We start from the raw sequence: 15,778 nt of genomic DNA, 5'->3' as shown, positions 1-15,778 counted from the left end.
AAGGCAATGGAACAGTCTAGGACATACACCCATTCCACATGCAGAAGGAGAAATTCTAATGTGAACAAGAGGTGACACGTGTATTGGGCAGATGGAAACAAAACTTGACATACAGGCAGTCATTTCAAATCAGAACAGCTGGGACTTCTCTGGTGGCGCAGTGGTTAAGAATCCACCTGCCAGTTCAGGGGACACGGGTTGGAGCCCTGGTCGGGGAAGATCCCACATGCCGCGGAGCAACTAAGCCCGTGCGGCACAACTACTGAGCCTGCGCTCTAGAGCCCGTGAGCCACAACTACTGAGCCCGCGTGCCACAACTACTGAAGCCCGCACGCCTAGAGCCCGTGCTCCACAAGAGAAGCAAGCCACGGCAGTGAGAAGCCTGCGCACCGCAATGAAGAGTAGCCCCCGCTCGCTGCAACTAGAGAAAGCCCACGCGGAACATCAAAGACCCAATGCACCAAAAATTTAAAAATAAATAAATAAATAAATTTATTAAAAAAAAAAAAGAATCAGAACAGCTGCCATTAGGATGATATCGCCCCCTGAAAATAGATCCTGCCCACCTAGGAGGAGTCAGGTCAGGCGTTATCACAGTCAAAATTATCTTCGTGAAAATATTACGTGAGGAAATCAGGAAGATGAGCAAGTCTTTTGATTTGCTTAGAACAGCAACAAATATATATCTTTCCACAGTATCAAGATATTTGGTAAATTCTCAATTATAAGTTTAGTTGGAAAAAGTAAAAGAAAAAAACATAGATATACTTATGTGTGTGTGTATGTATGCATGTATGTATATAATCCACATATATATCCATATATATCTATATCTATCTAAGTTATATGGACGAAAACAAAAAAATATATAAGATACTTCATTCCCTCAGTTTTCTATTGAATGTGGTCTTTAATTAGGGTGACCATATAATTTAACACCCTAACCAGGCCAGTTTCAAGTGAAAGAGAGACTTAGTAATAATTAAACCAGGGCAATATGTATACACTGGGACTGTCCTGGGCAAATCAGGACACATAATCACCTTAATTATAATAGAGTTCATGGAAAATTGTAAGATTTCATGAAATACAAATCAGATGAACAGTTTTAAAATGTGTCTCCTTTAGTAAAGTTTTTAAAGAAAAAAAAAAGGTTTTTTTAAGAAATGAATTTGTAAAAGCTAAAGTCCACAAAAGATTTTGTCCATATGAAGCAACATCCTACTAAACAAAGGATATAAATTAAAGAATGAATAGTAAAGTATTAAGATAAGGAGTTAATCTCTAATAGGATCAGAAGCTTAAATTAATATTTTCTTTAATTAAGAGAGCCAATCCTTTCTAAAAAAAACATAAACCAACCCCGTATAGATATTTCTGCACCATAGCCTCTAGTACCACTTAGTTATTGCTGTTACTAGGAGACATTTGCACAAAAACAAGAGTTATACCCTTCCTTGCTTTTATTCTTCCACCTAAAAGAACAGTCCTCCATTATTAGCAATACACTTAGTATCTCCACAGCAACTAGTATAATTGGGGTATTGCAACAGGAGGATAAAGAAGTGGAAAACAAAGTGATAGAAGGAGCAGAGAAGAAAAAACCACTTCCTCACAGCCTTGCTGGGAAAATAACTACCAAAAAGAAACAAGGAAACTTGCTAAAGAGAACCCTTTGGGGGTGGATTTACGCAGTCGCTACTAGGGCTTTAAGATACTTAAGTATCCAACGAGGCAAATAAAAGTTTCCAAAACGGTGAATCCTATGGAGCAAGCGCAGATGACTTCACCCAAAGAACTCTGAGGTGGGGAAGAGATAAGGTTGCTGAAATAGACAAGAAGTGATTTCCACAGGTTTTCACATGTGGTTCCCAAGAAGGCACAGGGAACAAGGTACAGGGAAAACGTCTAAGAGGGCATTAGAGCTTTGCAAGCCTCCCAAACCAATCCCTGGCAACTGGTGAGGGGGGGGGGGGGCGGGGAAGGGAGGGGAGGGCAATCCTGGGCAAAATATATCCTCAGCCCAGGCCCGACAGTGGCTACAGAAGGCAGAGGGCAGCAGTTTGAGAATCAGGAAACCTGGGCTCTTCATTGGCTTCTGCCTGACACAACACAGGGGTAAATAATGCAAGCAGAAAAGCAGTATTCAAGAATATCCGCGGGGGGGGGAGCGGGGGGGGGATGAATTGGGAGATTGGGATTGACATGTATACACTAATATGTATAAAATAGATAACTAATAAGAACCTGCTGTATAAAAAAATAAATAAATAAAATTTAAAAATAAAAGACACGATTAAAAAAAAAAAAGAATACCCATTAATTTAGAAAACATGTGTTCAGGGACTTCCCTGGTGGTACAGTGGTTAAGAATCCACCTGCTAAGGCAGGGGACACGGGTTCAAGCCCTGGCCCTGGAAGATCCCACATGCTGCGGAGCAACTAAGCCCGTGCGCCACAACTACTGAGCCTGCGCTCTAGAGCCCGTGAGCCACAACTACGGAGGCTGCGTGCCACAACTACTGAAGCCTGCTCTCCTAGAGCCCGTGCTCCGCAACAAGAGAAGCCACCGCAATCAGAAGCCCGCGCACCGCAACGAAGAGTAGCCCCTGCTCGCCACAGCTAGAGAAAGCCCGCGCGCAGCAACAAAGACCCAATGCAGCCAAAAATAAATAAAATAAATTTATTAAAAAATATATATATATTAAAAGAAAAAAGAAAACATGTGTTGAGTGCCTACATCATGCTAGGAAATAACAACAACAACAAAAAAGTATAAATTTTGCTCCGGAGGAGCTTAGGCTGGAAGAAACATAGTTTCAGCAGAAAAATCATATTACAGTATGGTAGTCCAGTGACAAGGGAAAAGCCTAACTATTCTGGAACAAAGAGGGGACACCTAGCCTATGGGGGTGAACTGGAGAAGGAAGAGAGTGAGGAAAGCTCCCTGCAGGAGATGCTGGAGGTCATTTGTGCTTTAAATCACTCCTCTAAAAGGTTCAACAAGATCACCATGTAAAGGAATCCTCCACATTGTAAAACCCAAAGAGCACTGTGTTCTCATCTTACTCAACTCCTCAAGAACTTACAACAGAACTGATTACTCCATCCTGCTTTAAACACTCGATTTAGCTGGCATCTGGAACACTGCTCTTTTCGTGTGCCTCCTACCTCACTGGTTACTCCCTGGTCTCCTACTTGGTCTATTTATTAACTCCGTTATTCCTCGGGGCCTGATCTCTGCTGCCTCTCTTCTCTGCCTACGAAATCTCCCCAGGTGATTCTAGATTTCCCATCTCTTTATATACCACTTCTATGCTGACACCCACTGGCCCTGATCTTGTCCCTGAATGCAGTTCTCAGAATCACTACTGGCCGTTTGACAACTATCTCCGTTAGGACGACTAACAGACAACTCATACTAACGAACGGCCAAATCAGAACTCTATTCCCTACAACCCCGTCACCCACCAGAAGGAGTCCTGCCTGATTTCTCCTACTCTGTCACGTCACCCATCCAGGCCTATCCACTAAGTCTTGTCGATTCTATCTCCAAACCTCTCAAATCCATCCACTGCTCTCCATCTCTAATACTGCCACCCTGCTCCAGCCCGCATCACTTCTCACGTAGAATGCTGCCAATAGCTTCATAACTGGTTTCCTTGCTTCTACACTGGACCCCTTCTACTCTGCTCTGCCCAGCAGACAGACAGATCTGTTACAAATGTAAATCGGACCATGTGTCTCTCCTTCGTAGATCACTTCACAATGCCTTCTCATTGCATTTGGAATAAAATCCATAGGCCTTACAAAGTTTGCAAGTACCAACCCCTCCTCACCGGGTCCTGCCTGCCTCGTCACCTTCTTTCTCACTATTCCTTCCTGCGCAGACACTGCGGCCAGACTGGTCTCCCTTCCTTCCCTTGTGTAACCAAGCACTTTCCCTGTTCCCTCTACTGGCTCCTTCTCACCCTTCACCCCTCAGTGCAAGTCCAACCTCTGACAAACTTTCCTGACTGTGCTAGGGCAGGCTTCCCCAGTCATCTCTACATGTTTCCTTTAAAGAACTGGTCCAAGTCTGAACTGATCTTGTTTATTAGTTTTACTCACTTATCATCTGCTCAACCTCCCTTTTCAGCACTTTTTCCTCTCTCAACACATAAACTCATACAATCTCCATTAAGGGTAGAAACCTTGATTATCTATTGGTCACTGAATCCCTAGAATCAAGAATAAAGTCTAGCACATAGCAAGGGCTCAAAAACTGTGTTGAATGCATTTATCAATTTCAGAAGGAGCTGAGGAAGGCTTAGGACTAGTCTCAGCCACCTGTGTAGTACAGGTATTTGATAAAGTCAATATATTTATGAAATCCAGAGCAACCTACCTTGAGACCTTGGTGAGAACAACAGCTTGTCCAGTGGCTGTTTTGCTACAAAATCCTCCACCATGATTTCCTTCCTCTGCATTTAGGTGATTTTCCTGCACAGAATGGTACTCTCTCCTTTCTCTCTTTCTCCCTTTCTCCCGTCCTCCTTTACTCCCTTCCTTCCTTCCTTCCTCCCTCCCTCCCCCCACTTCTACCCCTCTCTCCCCTACCCCTCTCCCTCTCATACTGCACCTGTGTTTTCTTACAGTCTAATCTTATCTATTCCTGGCAGACTGATATTTGATATCAAGTAATGATTTCTCTGATCTAGGTTTTACAGTGGCCTTGCTTCTTAAATTGTCACAATAAGCAACTGAACAAGAACACAAATTAGTAAGCAGCATCATGCATATAAACAGGGCAAGGATAGGGCGAAGGTGGTGATGGAGGAACAGGTAGACAGTGAGGTGACACGAGAGGAAGTAAGTGTGGTGAGGCTCTGGGACTGAGACCAGGGTAGATGCCACACACATCCCACTTATCACAGCTCACAAAGGCATATGAGCAGCCATCTTTCCTATAAGCATGAACCTAATAATCTAAATATTTCATTTATAGGCCCAGACACACCTCCTGGCATTGAAATTCACAAATTTATATTACAGATAACCTTAGAGACACGTTTCACTGTATCATTCAGCCGGTTCACTCATTCTAGCAAAAGGCACCAGAATGAATTTTCTCTGGTGACCCCATGATATAATTCAGTTTATAAAATACAATAAATTATAATTATTATTATAATATAATAATTTATAAAATACAATCTTTTATATTATTGTATATATATTATTATTTTATTCAGTTTATAAAATAAAATACAGGGATAGTTCTGAGGATGACCTCAGATTCATGCAGGGTATTGTTCCTTAAGGATAAGGCTGGTCAGAGCTGCACTGCCTGTCAAAGCAGCCACTAGCCCCATGTGGCTACTGAGCACTTGAAGTGTGGCCAATCCAAGCTGACATGTGCAGTTAAGTGTAGAATACACACCAGATTTCGAAGATTTAGAAAAAAAGTTAAAATGTCAAGAATTTTTACATTGATTATAATCATAATAGTAAATATGATAACATTTTGATACATTGGTTAAGTATGTTCTTAAATAAAATATGTCCTTAACAAAATGACTCCAAATATCCTATCTCTGTGGTTTTAAGAGTCTCCAATTTTTTTCTACTTCTACACAAGACAGTCTCTTCCCTCTAGAAACTGCTATATGTATATTACAGCATCCAGCTAATGTTCCACCCATATTTCTTTAAAATTACCAAAAATCTTATATTATCCCTTATTTCATTTCTTAAGTAGGAAAATTCCCAAGATTTTAGTTCTTACACTGGCGCTATTTCTACATTGCACAAAGGGGTCCTTAACTGATGCAAGCTGTCTCCAAATGACAATTTAAGATAGTTACTGGAGGATTCCTTAAAAAAAAACAAAAACCAAAAACTAGCCCCATCCATTATGATAATTCTTGCTATTTTTAATTTCCATAATTGACACGCTGATTCCAAGATACCGTCTACTCTGGGGTCTATAACCCTCTAGGTACTTCCTACAGATGACCCAATGAATGCACCACCTTTTATTTGTTTAATTCATTACAATTTGAAAAGCCACTGTATAGAAGTGCTCTTGCTCTCAAAGAATTCATAATAACATTGCTAGGCAAGCACAGCAAGAAAAAGATTTTTAAAATGTAAAGGGAATCTGACCTCACATCTGTCAGAATGACTATCATCAAAAAGACCACAAATGTTGGTGAGGATGTGGAGAAAAGGGAACCCTTGGACACTGTTGGTGGGAATGTAAACTGGTGCAGCCACTGTGGAAAACAGTATGAAGGTTCCTCAAAAACCTAAAAATAGAACTACCATATGATCCAGCAATCCCACTCCTGGGTATATACCTGAAAATGAAAACACTAATTCGAAAAGATACAGGCACCCCAATGTTCATAGCAGCATTATTTACAGTGGCCAAAATATGGAAGCAACCTAAGTGCCCATCAATAAACAAGTGGATAAAGAAGATGTGAGATATATATACATACAATGGAATACTACTCAGCCATAAAAAAAGAATGAAATTTTGCCATTTGCAACAACATGGATGGACCTGGAGGATATATTATGCTTAGTGAAATAAGTTGGACAGAGAAAGACTAATACTGTATGTTATTACTTATATGTGGAATCTAAAAGATAAAACAAACTAGCAAATATAACAAAAAAGAAACAGACTCACAGATATAGAGAACAAACTAGTGGTTACCAGTGGGGAGAGAGGAAGGAGGAAGGCGCAAGATAGTCGTAGGGGATTAAGAGGTACAAACTATTATATATAAAATAAATAAGCTACAAGGATATGTTGTACAGCACAGGGAACACAGCCAATATCTTATAATAACTATAAATGGAGTATAATCTATAAAAATTTTGAATCACTACTATGTCATACACCTGAAACTAATATAATATTGTAAATCAACTATACCTCAATAAAAAATAAATAAAAAATAAAAATAAAATAAAGAGAATCTGGAGTCAAAACTCAAGGGATAATATGCCCACAACCATCAGCACCACCACATGTGGACCATCATCTTACCCCAAACAAATGCAAGGCTATAAGGACTGCCACATGGGGTACAAAGCCACATTTCTGTTAGGCAACTCTGATGAAAGGCCCAGCTGGCTCCACTTGCTCTGGAATCAACAAGACTTTTCTTTTTTTGCTAAAACCTTGATACTGTCATTTAAAATAGACAGTATACATCTGTATACAAATGTATAGAATTATCAAAAGTTAACTCCCTCTGCCCCAAAGTGGTTCAGTTTATATGCAAAATAAAACAGCCCCGCCCAAATGTAAACACTTGCTACACTTGACATGTGCATACAATAAAATACGAGATGAAGCAGCTCTTTCACAGGGCTGGCATAAAGTAACAAATCAAAGCACTGATTGTTCTAGTAATTCTCTGTATTAGTTTCCTGTTGCGGCTGTATAAGTGACTATAAAGTTAATGGATTAAAACGACACAAATTTCTTCTCTTACAGTTCTAGAAGTCAGAAGTCTAAAAGGGGACTCAGTGGGTTAACACTGAAATGTCAGCAGGGCTGTGCTCCTTTCTGGAGGCCCGGGGGAGAATCCATTTCCCAGCCTTTCCCAGCTTCTTAGAGATCGCGTGCATTCCTTGGCTCGTGGCCCCCTTCCATCTTAAGCCGGCAATGGCCGTTTGAGTTTTTCTAATGGTGCCAACTCTCTGATTCTGACTCTTCTCTTTCACTTTTCCACTTATAAGGATCCTTGTGATTACCTTGGGTCTACGCAGATAACTCAGGATAGTCTCCGTATCTTAAGTCAGCTGATTAGCAACCTTAATCCCTCCTTGCCAAGTAACATAACAAGTTCATAGTTTCTGGGGATTAGGATGTAAACATCTTTGGGGCACCATTACTCTGCCTACCACCATCTCCAAGAGTAACTAGAAAACATTCAAAGAAACCTCACATGTGCAAGCTATTCTCCTCCAATAAGGACTTTTAAATATTTTAATTTACAATAGGTGAAAGCCCTAAAATTTAAAAGAATAAGTAACATTAAAGCAGCAGGAGGACTTCCCTGGTGGCGCAGTGGTTAAGAATCTGCCTGCCAAGGCAGGGGACACGGGTTCGATCCCTGGTCTGGGAAGATCCCACATGCCGCGAAGCAACTAAGCCCGTGTGCCACAACTACTCAGCCTGTGCTGTAGAGCCTGTGAGCCACAACTACTGAAGTCCGCGCACTTTAGAGCCTGTGCTCCGCAGCAAGAGAAGCCACCGCAATGAGAAGCCCGCGCACCGCAACGAAGAGTAGTCTCTGCTCGCCGCAACTAGAGAAAGCCCGTGTACAGCAATGAAGACCCAACGCAGCCATAACTAAATAAATAAATTTTTTTTTAATTGAGAACTTAAAAAATATGTTTTAAAAAAAAAAGCAGCAGGAATAGGTTGCAGCTGAGTGTGCTGATCAGGGGACTGGGAGAAAGAATGCACTGCTCCTTTCCCGGACGCAACACCAGGCCTGACTGAGCACTCACAAGCTTTTTGAGAGAAATGTTTGGCAATACTGTATCATCAATACATTTCAATAGCAACACTGAAATATATGACCCAGCTGTAGTCCTCCACATGGTAAATCATAAGGAGGTGATGGCATGTACGGACGGGTGTGATGTTCCCTTTGCTAAAACTGCATGTGCAAGGATAAAATGAGGCCCAAAGAGTGAGATACATGCTAGATTCTACAAACGACAGTGCAGTGGTTAGACTTCATACCCAATCTGTCTGCTTTCAAAACCCAATTCTGCCTGCCTCACACTAGCTGTGTGACCTTAGGCAAGTGACTTAACTTCTCTGTGTCTCAAAAGAGGATTCTTAAAATGGGGATAATATCTGTCTCAGAGTGTTTAAGGAGGAAGAGATGAGTAAGAGTTCTAAGTGCTCAGAACAAACCCTGGCATATAGTGAATGCTTTAAGTATTTGGAAAATAAAATTGTAAATGTTCCTGCTTGCTGCTTATAACTTGCCAACCAAACTATACACCAAGGGAGTGTACCCTCTCAGCACTAGCTAACCCATCACAGAGGATATGATATCATATATATACACACATAAATATTAATTTAACAGAAACAATGCCCTTTGTTGCTACTAAAGTTTGGTAGCAACTACTGGGGCAGTAATAACTGGATGGTTAAATAACTTGCAGATCAAATGCAAATCTCAGAAAACAGTAGCGGCTGTGTTAGATAGACTGTCTCAGGGCCTCCTAAAGAAAGATGTAGAGCATACTGTCCGGGGAGGACAGTAGGGTCTGTGATTCTTAATGGCCCCGGCATTTTCTGGGACAGTGGCGCTCATGGTACAATATTCCGCGGAAGGCTGAGCTCTGTGAGGGACAGTGGCGGTTAGGCTCACCAGCGCTACCAGCATCTGCTGAGACGGCTGGCATATTGTGATGGCAGCTCTGAAAGCTTTTCAGCATTCACAGCTGATGTTATATACTCCTTACGAAAGTTCTTGAATTCAATGGCAGTGGACAACCAATTTTAATAATTTTATTTTAACCCTGAAGGGAGGAGGAGAGAGGGATAGGACCCAGATCCTACCAATGCAGGCAAGATATAACAAATGGCTATTAGGTTACAAGAAAAACACACTACCTTCATGAGAAATAATGAGAAACAATTTGATTTGGGGGACAATAGGAATGAACCCTTTGTTTTAAAAGTTAGAAGTATAGTCTATATGCAAAAAGTAATAGCTGAGCCACCAAGCATTATCCTCAGTGTTTTACACATTTAAAGTCATATAATTCATAGTCACTTTAGGAAGTAAATACTATCTTATTCCCATTTCACAGCCAGGAAATGGAGGTTCATCAGAGGAAGTTGCTCAGGTCACCTAGTGGTGAGGGATGTTGCTGGGACTTAAGTCCAAGTGTGGCCTGAGTAAGCCTATGGGCCTCCATCTCTCTGGCATTACTTCATTGCCTGAAGCAGCACAGACCAGAGAAGCATTCCAGGAGATGGGTGGTAGACATACAATCCCATATCAAAATATATCCCCCCCCTCAAACCTGCTGTATCTCCAAAGCTAGCGGAGAGATTACAGAAAGCCTAGGGGGATACTGGGCAGTGCGTGGGCAAGAGAATCAGCTGCCCCTGGCTTCAAAACCCTGCTCCTTTTCCCACCAGCTCTGCAGCCTTGAGTATATTAACCTTTCTAAATTGTTTCCCTACTTCCACAGTGGAGATAACACAATTTCTATTTTGCAGGGCTGTCTGAAGATAGAGAATTTGATTTAGTCTTCTCTAGAACCTATCTGAGTATCTACCATTATCTAACCATCACTATTTTACTGCACTATCTCCAGCTTCTGTGTTTGGTGAAGCTTGGAGAACCAACTCAAGCGTTTGGCGGCTCTCTGTTTTAAAGGCTTAGCTTCATTTTCAACTACTGCTGCCAGTCTTTTCCTGAAAGGTCTTCACTTCTCACTGGAAGTGGGCTGCTATCTAGACGTATCCCTCCTTGGCATCCCAATTAGCTAAGTGATCCCTAACCCAAAACCACTTATTCTTTAACCCTTTTTCCTACTCCCTAAATGAAAACTCATTCCTTCACATTTTCTCTAGTTACATCAGACTACCTACTTAAAGTATTCCCAGGTAAGGCAAAGTATCCTTAACCCATCTGGGTGGGGTGCATGTTAAGAGGTGCTTCCCAGGATGATTCCCATCAACAGAGCAGGTCAGAGAGGCCCGGAACATGCATTTTCACCCCTGGCAGGCCAGACCCTCCAGGATCACATGTGACCCCAGTTTCAACAGCAGGAGCCAATTCCCAGCAAGCCTTGGGATTAGGTACTACCTTCCAAGGGACACAGAATCTGCCTTTGGTACACTTGCATCTTTCTACAGTTGTTTCCCCACCTCCAGGGCTACTCCTCCCTTAAGTCCCTCCCATTTGTGGAAAAGCTTTTCAGAAGTTTAACTCTTACCGTGTATTTTGCATTGCTAATCATCTTAATTGAAAAGAGGTCATTAAATTCCCGAGGTAGGGGGACTTCCCTGGTCCAGCAGTTAAGACTCAGAGCTTCCACTGCAGGGGGCGGGTTCGATCCCTGGTCAGGGAACTAAGGTCCCGCATACTGCGTGGTGTGGCCAAAAATAAAATAAATTCCAGAGGTGGATACTCATCCCCTAGTTTTCCATAAATATGATGGCTCCAGGTCCACATTTTCAACTGGATAGCAATTTGCCCTTATACAGGTACTCATCGAGCACTTTCTTGGTGTAGGCAAGTCCTGCCCGGTAAACTCAGAGTTAAGGATGCCCTAAGGTGAGTATTTCAGCTCAATTTCTCAATTTTGCCTGAGGCCAGCCCTAACACTTGGGTATTTCTCTTTCCACAGTCAAATGTATCACCCTAAATGAAGCTCAGCACAGACACTACCAGGTGGAGAAATGACACTTAACTGAAGGTCCCTTCCAGAGCCTTTCACTTCATCTGACTTTTAGTAGGCTAGCTGTCTTTTCTGACAACTGTGGCTTCAAAATTATCTTTCATCTCCTTTTATTCCCTCCTCTTTAACAATTTTAGTATGTGGTTTTATTCTTTTTAAATAGTACAAGGGGTTTACTGGGAGAAAAGATGTAAATATAAGACAAACACTCAATCCAGTTAATGCTGCTTTTAAAAAAAAGATCTAAGAAAGTGAACAAGTTTGTTTGAAAGTTTTAAGTGACACTATCAATCTAAAGACACAAAATTGTAAGGCTGAATTTTAAACTGTAAGCAAATCATCAAATTAGGGTTTGACAGTAGGGAAAACCAATCAGCAAATAACTGATTAACCTATTTATACTGCAATTTTATTAGCTGTTTTTTAAATTCTGCTTTGAATTAAAAGTCATTGTTAGGAATTAACAAATTGAACTTATCTGGGTTTCTGTATGAAGAGGCTGAATTGAACACTACTCATATTCCAACATCCTTTATCAAAACCATGAGGATAAAGTAACTAGCATTGGATATGCAAATATAAACCCAAAGCAAAATTAAAAGTTTGACTTGGGACTTCCCTGGTGGTCCGGTGGTTAAGAATCCGCCTTCCAATGCAGGGGACGTGGGTTCGATCCCTTGTCGGGGAACTAAGATCCCACATGCCTCGGGGCAACTAAACCCATGTGCCGCAACTACTGAGCTCGCGCACCGCAACTAGAGAGTAGCCTGCGTGCCGCGACTAAGATCCGACGCAGCCAAAAAAATAATAATAATAAAAAGTTTGACTCAGGGTAGCAAAGAGGGTATGATATTATAATAAAACTTGAGAAATGTTTAAATGAAGAAATGCTTTATACCTATAATGAAAACTAGCTAATGGATATTTCTTGCACTTTCATTCATTAAATCAAACGGAAAATGTCTTAGCAATGATACACTTTTCAAGAAATCAAACAACAAATTTCTAAGATTTTTTTAAAAGGTGATCTATTTAAAAGTGATGAGCTTATTCTAAACCTGATGATACATCTGCTGTATATGTAATATCTGCAAAATGCAAACTGTCTATCCTACTGGGTACCAAGGAGGCAAATTGTAGAAGTAGAATTTCTTTTCTGAGATTCATGCACCCACTATGTTCATAGCAGCACTATTTACAATAGCCAAGACATGGAAACAACCTAAATGTCCATCAGCAGAGGAATGGATAAAGAAGATGTGGTACATATTTTCAACAGACTTACTCAGCCATAAAAAAAGAATGAAATAATGCCATTTGCAGCAACATAGATGAACCTAGAGATTATCATACTAAGCAAAGTAAGTCAGAAAGAGAGACAAACACTTATATGTGGAATCTAAAATACAACACAAGTGAACATATCTATGAAACAGAAACAGACTCACAGACATAGAGAACAGACTTGTGGTTGCCAAGCGGGAGGGAAGGATTGGGAGTTTGGGATTAGCAGATGCGAACTATTATATACAGGATGGATAGACAACAAAGTCCTACTGTACAGCACAGGGAACTATATTCAATATCCTGTGATAAACCATAATGGAAAACAATATGAAAAAGAATATATATGTATAACTGAGTCACTTTGCTGTACAGCAGAAATTAACACAACACTGTAAATCAACTATACTTCAATAAAATTTTTTTTAAAAATTTCTTTTCTGCCTGGCAAAGTCAGCACTGCTCCATTCTGCTATATTTCCCCATAAAAGAAGTTCAGCTTTATGTCTAATAACAATAATACACACACAAATAGTTGTTAAGAAAGGCTCTGTGTTCCATTTTCATCATAAATCCCTTGCGTAATGAGCTACTGACCTATTGTGTCCCTCCATAGAGAATGTTGATCCTATTGCTGAAATCTTATGAGAAACACTAAAGGAACACAGAAATTATAACAAATTCTAAAGAGAAAGGAGAAAGTTTCTAATTCTGAATATGGTGAAAAAAAAAAGGCAGATAAATTAAAGATCATAATTCACTTTTTAAAATGACTAAAATAATCATGGATTGCACACAGATATAGTTAGAAGGATACTTACTGCAGAGTTGCTTAAAATAGTGAAAACTGGAAACAAACTAACTGTCCAATGGTAGGGGATTGGTTTAGTTGAGATGCAGCCATTCAATAGAAAACTATAAAAGATGCTGTTTAAGCATATTTTAGTGATATAGAGGCATCCATATTTGGGTGAAAAATAAAAAGTTAGAAAACAGTATGTAGAGAACAAACCCGGTTTTGTAGAGAATAATTTTATAGCTGTGTAACTTCAGGAAAGTTCCTTAATTTCCCTAAAGCAGTTTTTTTCCTCCATAATCGTACCTACCTCATAGGGTTAGAGTGAGGATAACATGAGATTCTCTGTACAAAGTAACTGGCATATTGCCCGGCCCACAGTAAGTGCTATACATGTTAGCTCTCGATGTTGTATGTTCATAGCGGTGAGAAAGCATTTGAGGATATAAAACTAAGTAATTTTCTGGGTGGCGGCTGATTTGTTTACCTTGTACTTTTAAACCTCTACAAGTAAGAAATTGAAATATTATACTATTCACACGGTGATTATTCTCTTAAAAATCTACGACAGTGCTGTCTTTGCTCACAGTAAATAAATCTTGGTTGAACTGATTTTACCCTTCAGATTTCATTTAAACAAGTTTGCTCTGATATGTTTAAAATTATTTGACTTGGGACTTCCCAGGCAGTCCAGTGATTAAGGCTTCGCCTTCCAATGCAGGGGATGCAGGTTCGATACCTGTCGGGGAGCTAAGATCCCACATGCCTCTCGGCCAAAAAAAACAAAACATAAAACAGAAGCAATATTGTAACAAAATTCAATAAAGACTTTTTAAAAATGGCCACTAAAAAAAAAAAAAAGGACTTCCCTGGTGGCACAGTGGTTAAGAATCCGCCTGCCAATGCAGGGGACACAGGTTCAAGCCCTGGTCTGGGAAGATCCCACATGCCGCGGAGTAACTAAGCCTGTGAGCCACAACTACCGAAGCCCGCACGCCTAGAGCCCCGTGCTCCACAACAAGAGAAGCTACCGCAGTGGGAAGCCCATGTACCGCAACGAAGAGTAGCCCCCGCTCGCCACAACTAGAGAAGGCCCGCACGCAGCAATGAAGACCCAACACAGCCAAAAATTAAAATAAAATAAAATAAATTTATTTTAAAAATACTTGACTTAAGGACTAAATTTGTCTATATAATATTGTTACTGGGTAAAGCAAGGCATATTTGCATGGTTCAGCCTCAAAACTTATGAGAAACCAGTTCACTAGAAAGCCAGTAGATCTCAAATTATCAGTGGGAGGCAGCCTATCATAGCCTAATCACTTCTGGTTTCCTCCCAAGTCCCTTCCTCTCTCCTTCTTTTTGACTCTTTTTTCCTCTCCATAATCAAAGCCTAGGGGCTCTTTCTACCAGACTGTAAGCCAGTTACGGTGCCTCCTTCATGTTAGCGTTGCTAGTACCTAGCATAGTGGCTGGAATATAGTAGCTGCTCACTAAACATTCACCAACAGAATAAATATCTGATAGTAGTAGTTCACGATGGAGGCTTCAAATCCCTCATAATGGAATTAGATAAAGGTGGATAGGCTACTCTTATCTGAAACTGTCTAGAATTCTCAGTAATTCTTCCTTAAGAAAACAAACAACATCTCACTTCAACCTATCACTTTTTTAAAAGTTCTCATTTGTATTCCACTGTCTATTTTAATAGATGTAAGATTATTTCTATGTTTTTCCCTATATTTTGTTTGAAGTCCCACAAGAATTCCAGAGAGTTTAAGTAAATTGCTCAGAGAAACACAGCCAGTAAGTTACCCCCCGGATAGCCTTAGGTCTTCTGGATTCTGAAGCCCAAGATCTCTGCATCACACTGTGGAAAAAAACATTCCCTGTAACCTTTGACCCTAAAAGTTGTTGCAGATATAAGGTAAGAACAAATGTTTTCAGTAACACCTGAGCAAATGCTCCCTATCCCTCCAACTATCTCCTAGGGATTTTTATAAGATTCTGTGAAAAGACAGTAGGCAGCAACCCAAAGGTGTCCAAGTGTTTCCCTCCATGTTCAGAAGTCAACCAGCTTTGCTGAAAAATGAAACTAGAGAAACCAAATTAAACATTAACTCGTTAAAAAACACTTCAACCAGAAGACTACTGTGAAGTAAGGCCAGCAGCAAACCAAGGAAAGGGCTATAATTTTGTACTGCATATTTTTTTAAAAGGCAAAAAAAACAAGTTAAGGGTAAAGTTAGAGAG

General features: G+C 40.5%; 2 protein-coding genes across 11 annotated transcripts in view; one reads left to right on the top strand and one right to left on the bottom strand.

Annotated features, from left to right (window-relative positions):
* SGMS2 (sphingomyelin synthase 2) overlaps nt 1–15,778 on the bottom strand; it is a 101,153-nt gene that overhangs the window by 83,674 nt on the left and 1,701 nt on the right. The gene's annotated exons all lie outside the window — the stretch shown is intronic.
* LOC309627708 (uncharacterized protein) overlaps nt 13,932–15,778 on the top strand; it is a gene marked incomplete at its 5' end in the record, with an annotated part of 70,044 nt that continues 68,197 nt past the window's right edge. The window contains one exon of the mRNA XM_082389855.1: nt 13,932–13,950. Coding sequence (XP_082245981.1) covers nt 13,932–13,950 — 19 coding nt within the window. The remainder of the gene's footprint in view (nt 13,951–15,778) is intronic.

This window comes from Balaenoptera borealis (assembly GCF_965194805.1).
Source record: "Balaenoptera borealis genome assembly, chromosome: 4".
Lineage (NCBI taxonomy): Eukaryota > Metazoa > Chordata > Mammalia > Artiodactyla > Balaenopteridae > Balaenoptera > Balaenoptera borealis.
Note: the sequence above shows the minus strand (reverse complement) of the source record. Positions and strands in the feature narration are given on the sequence as shown.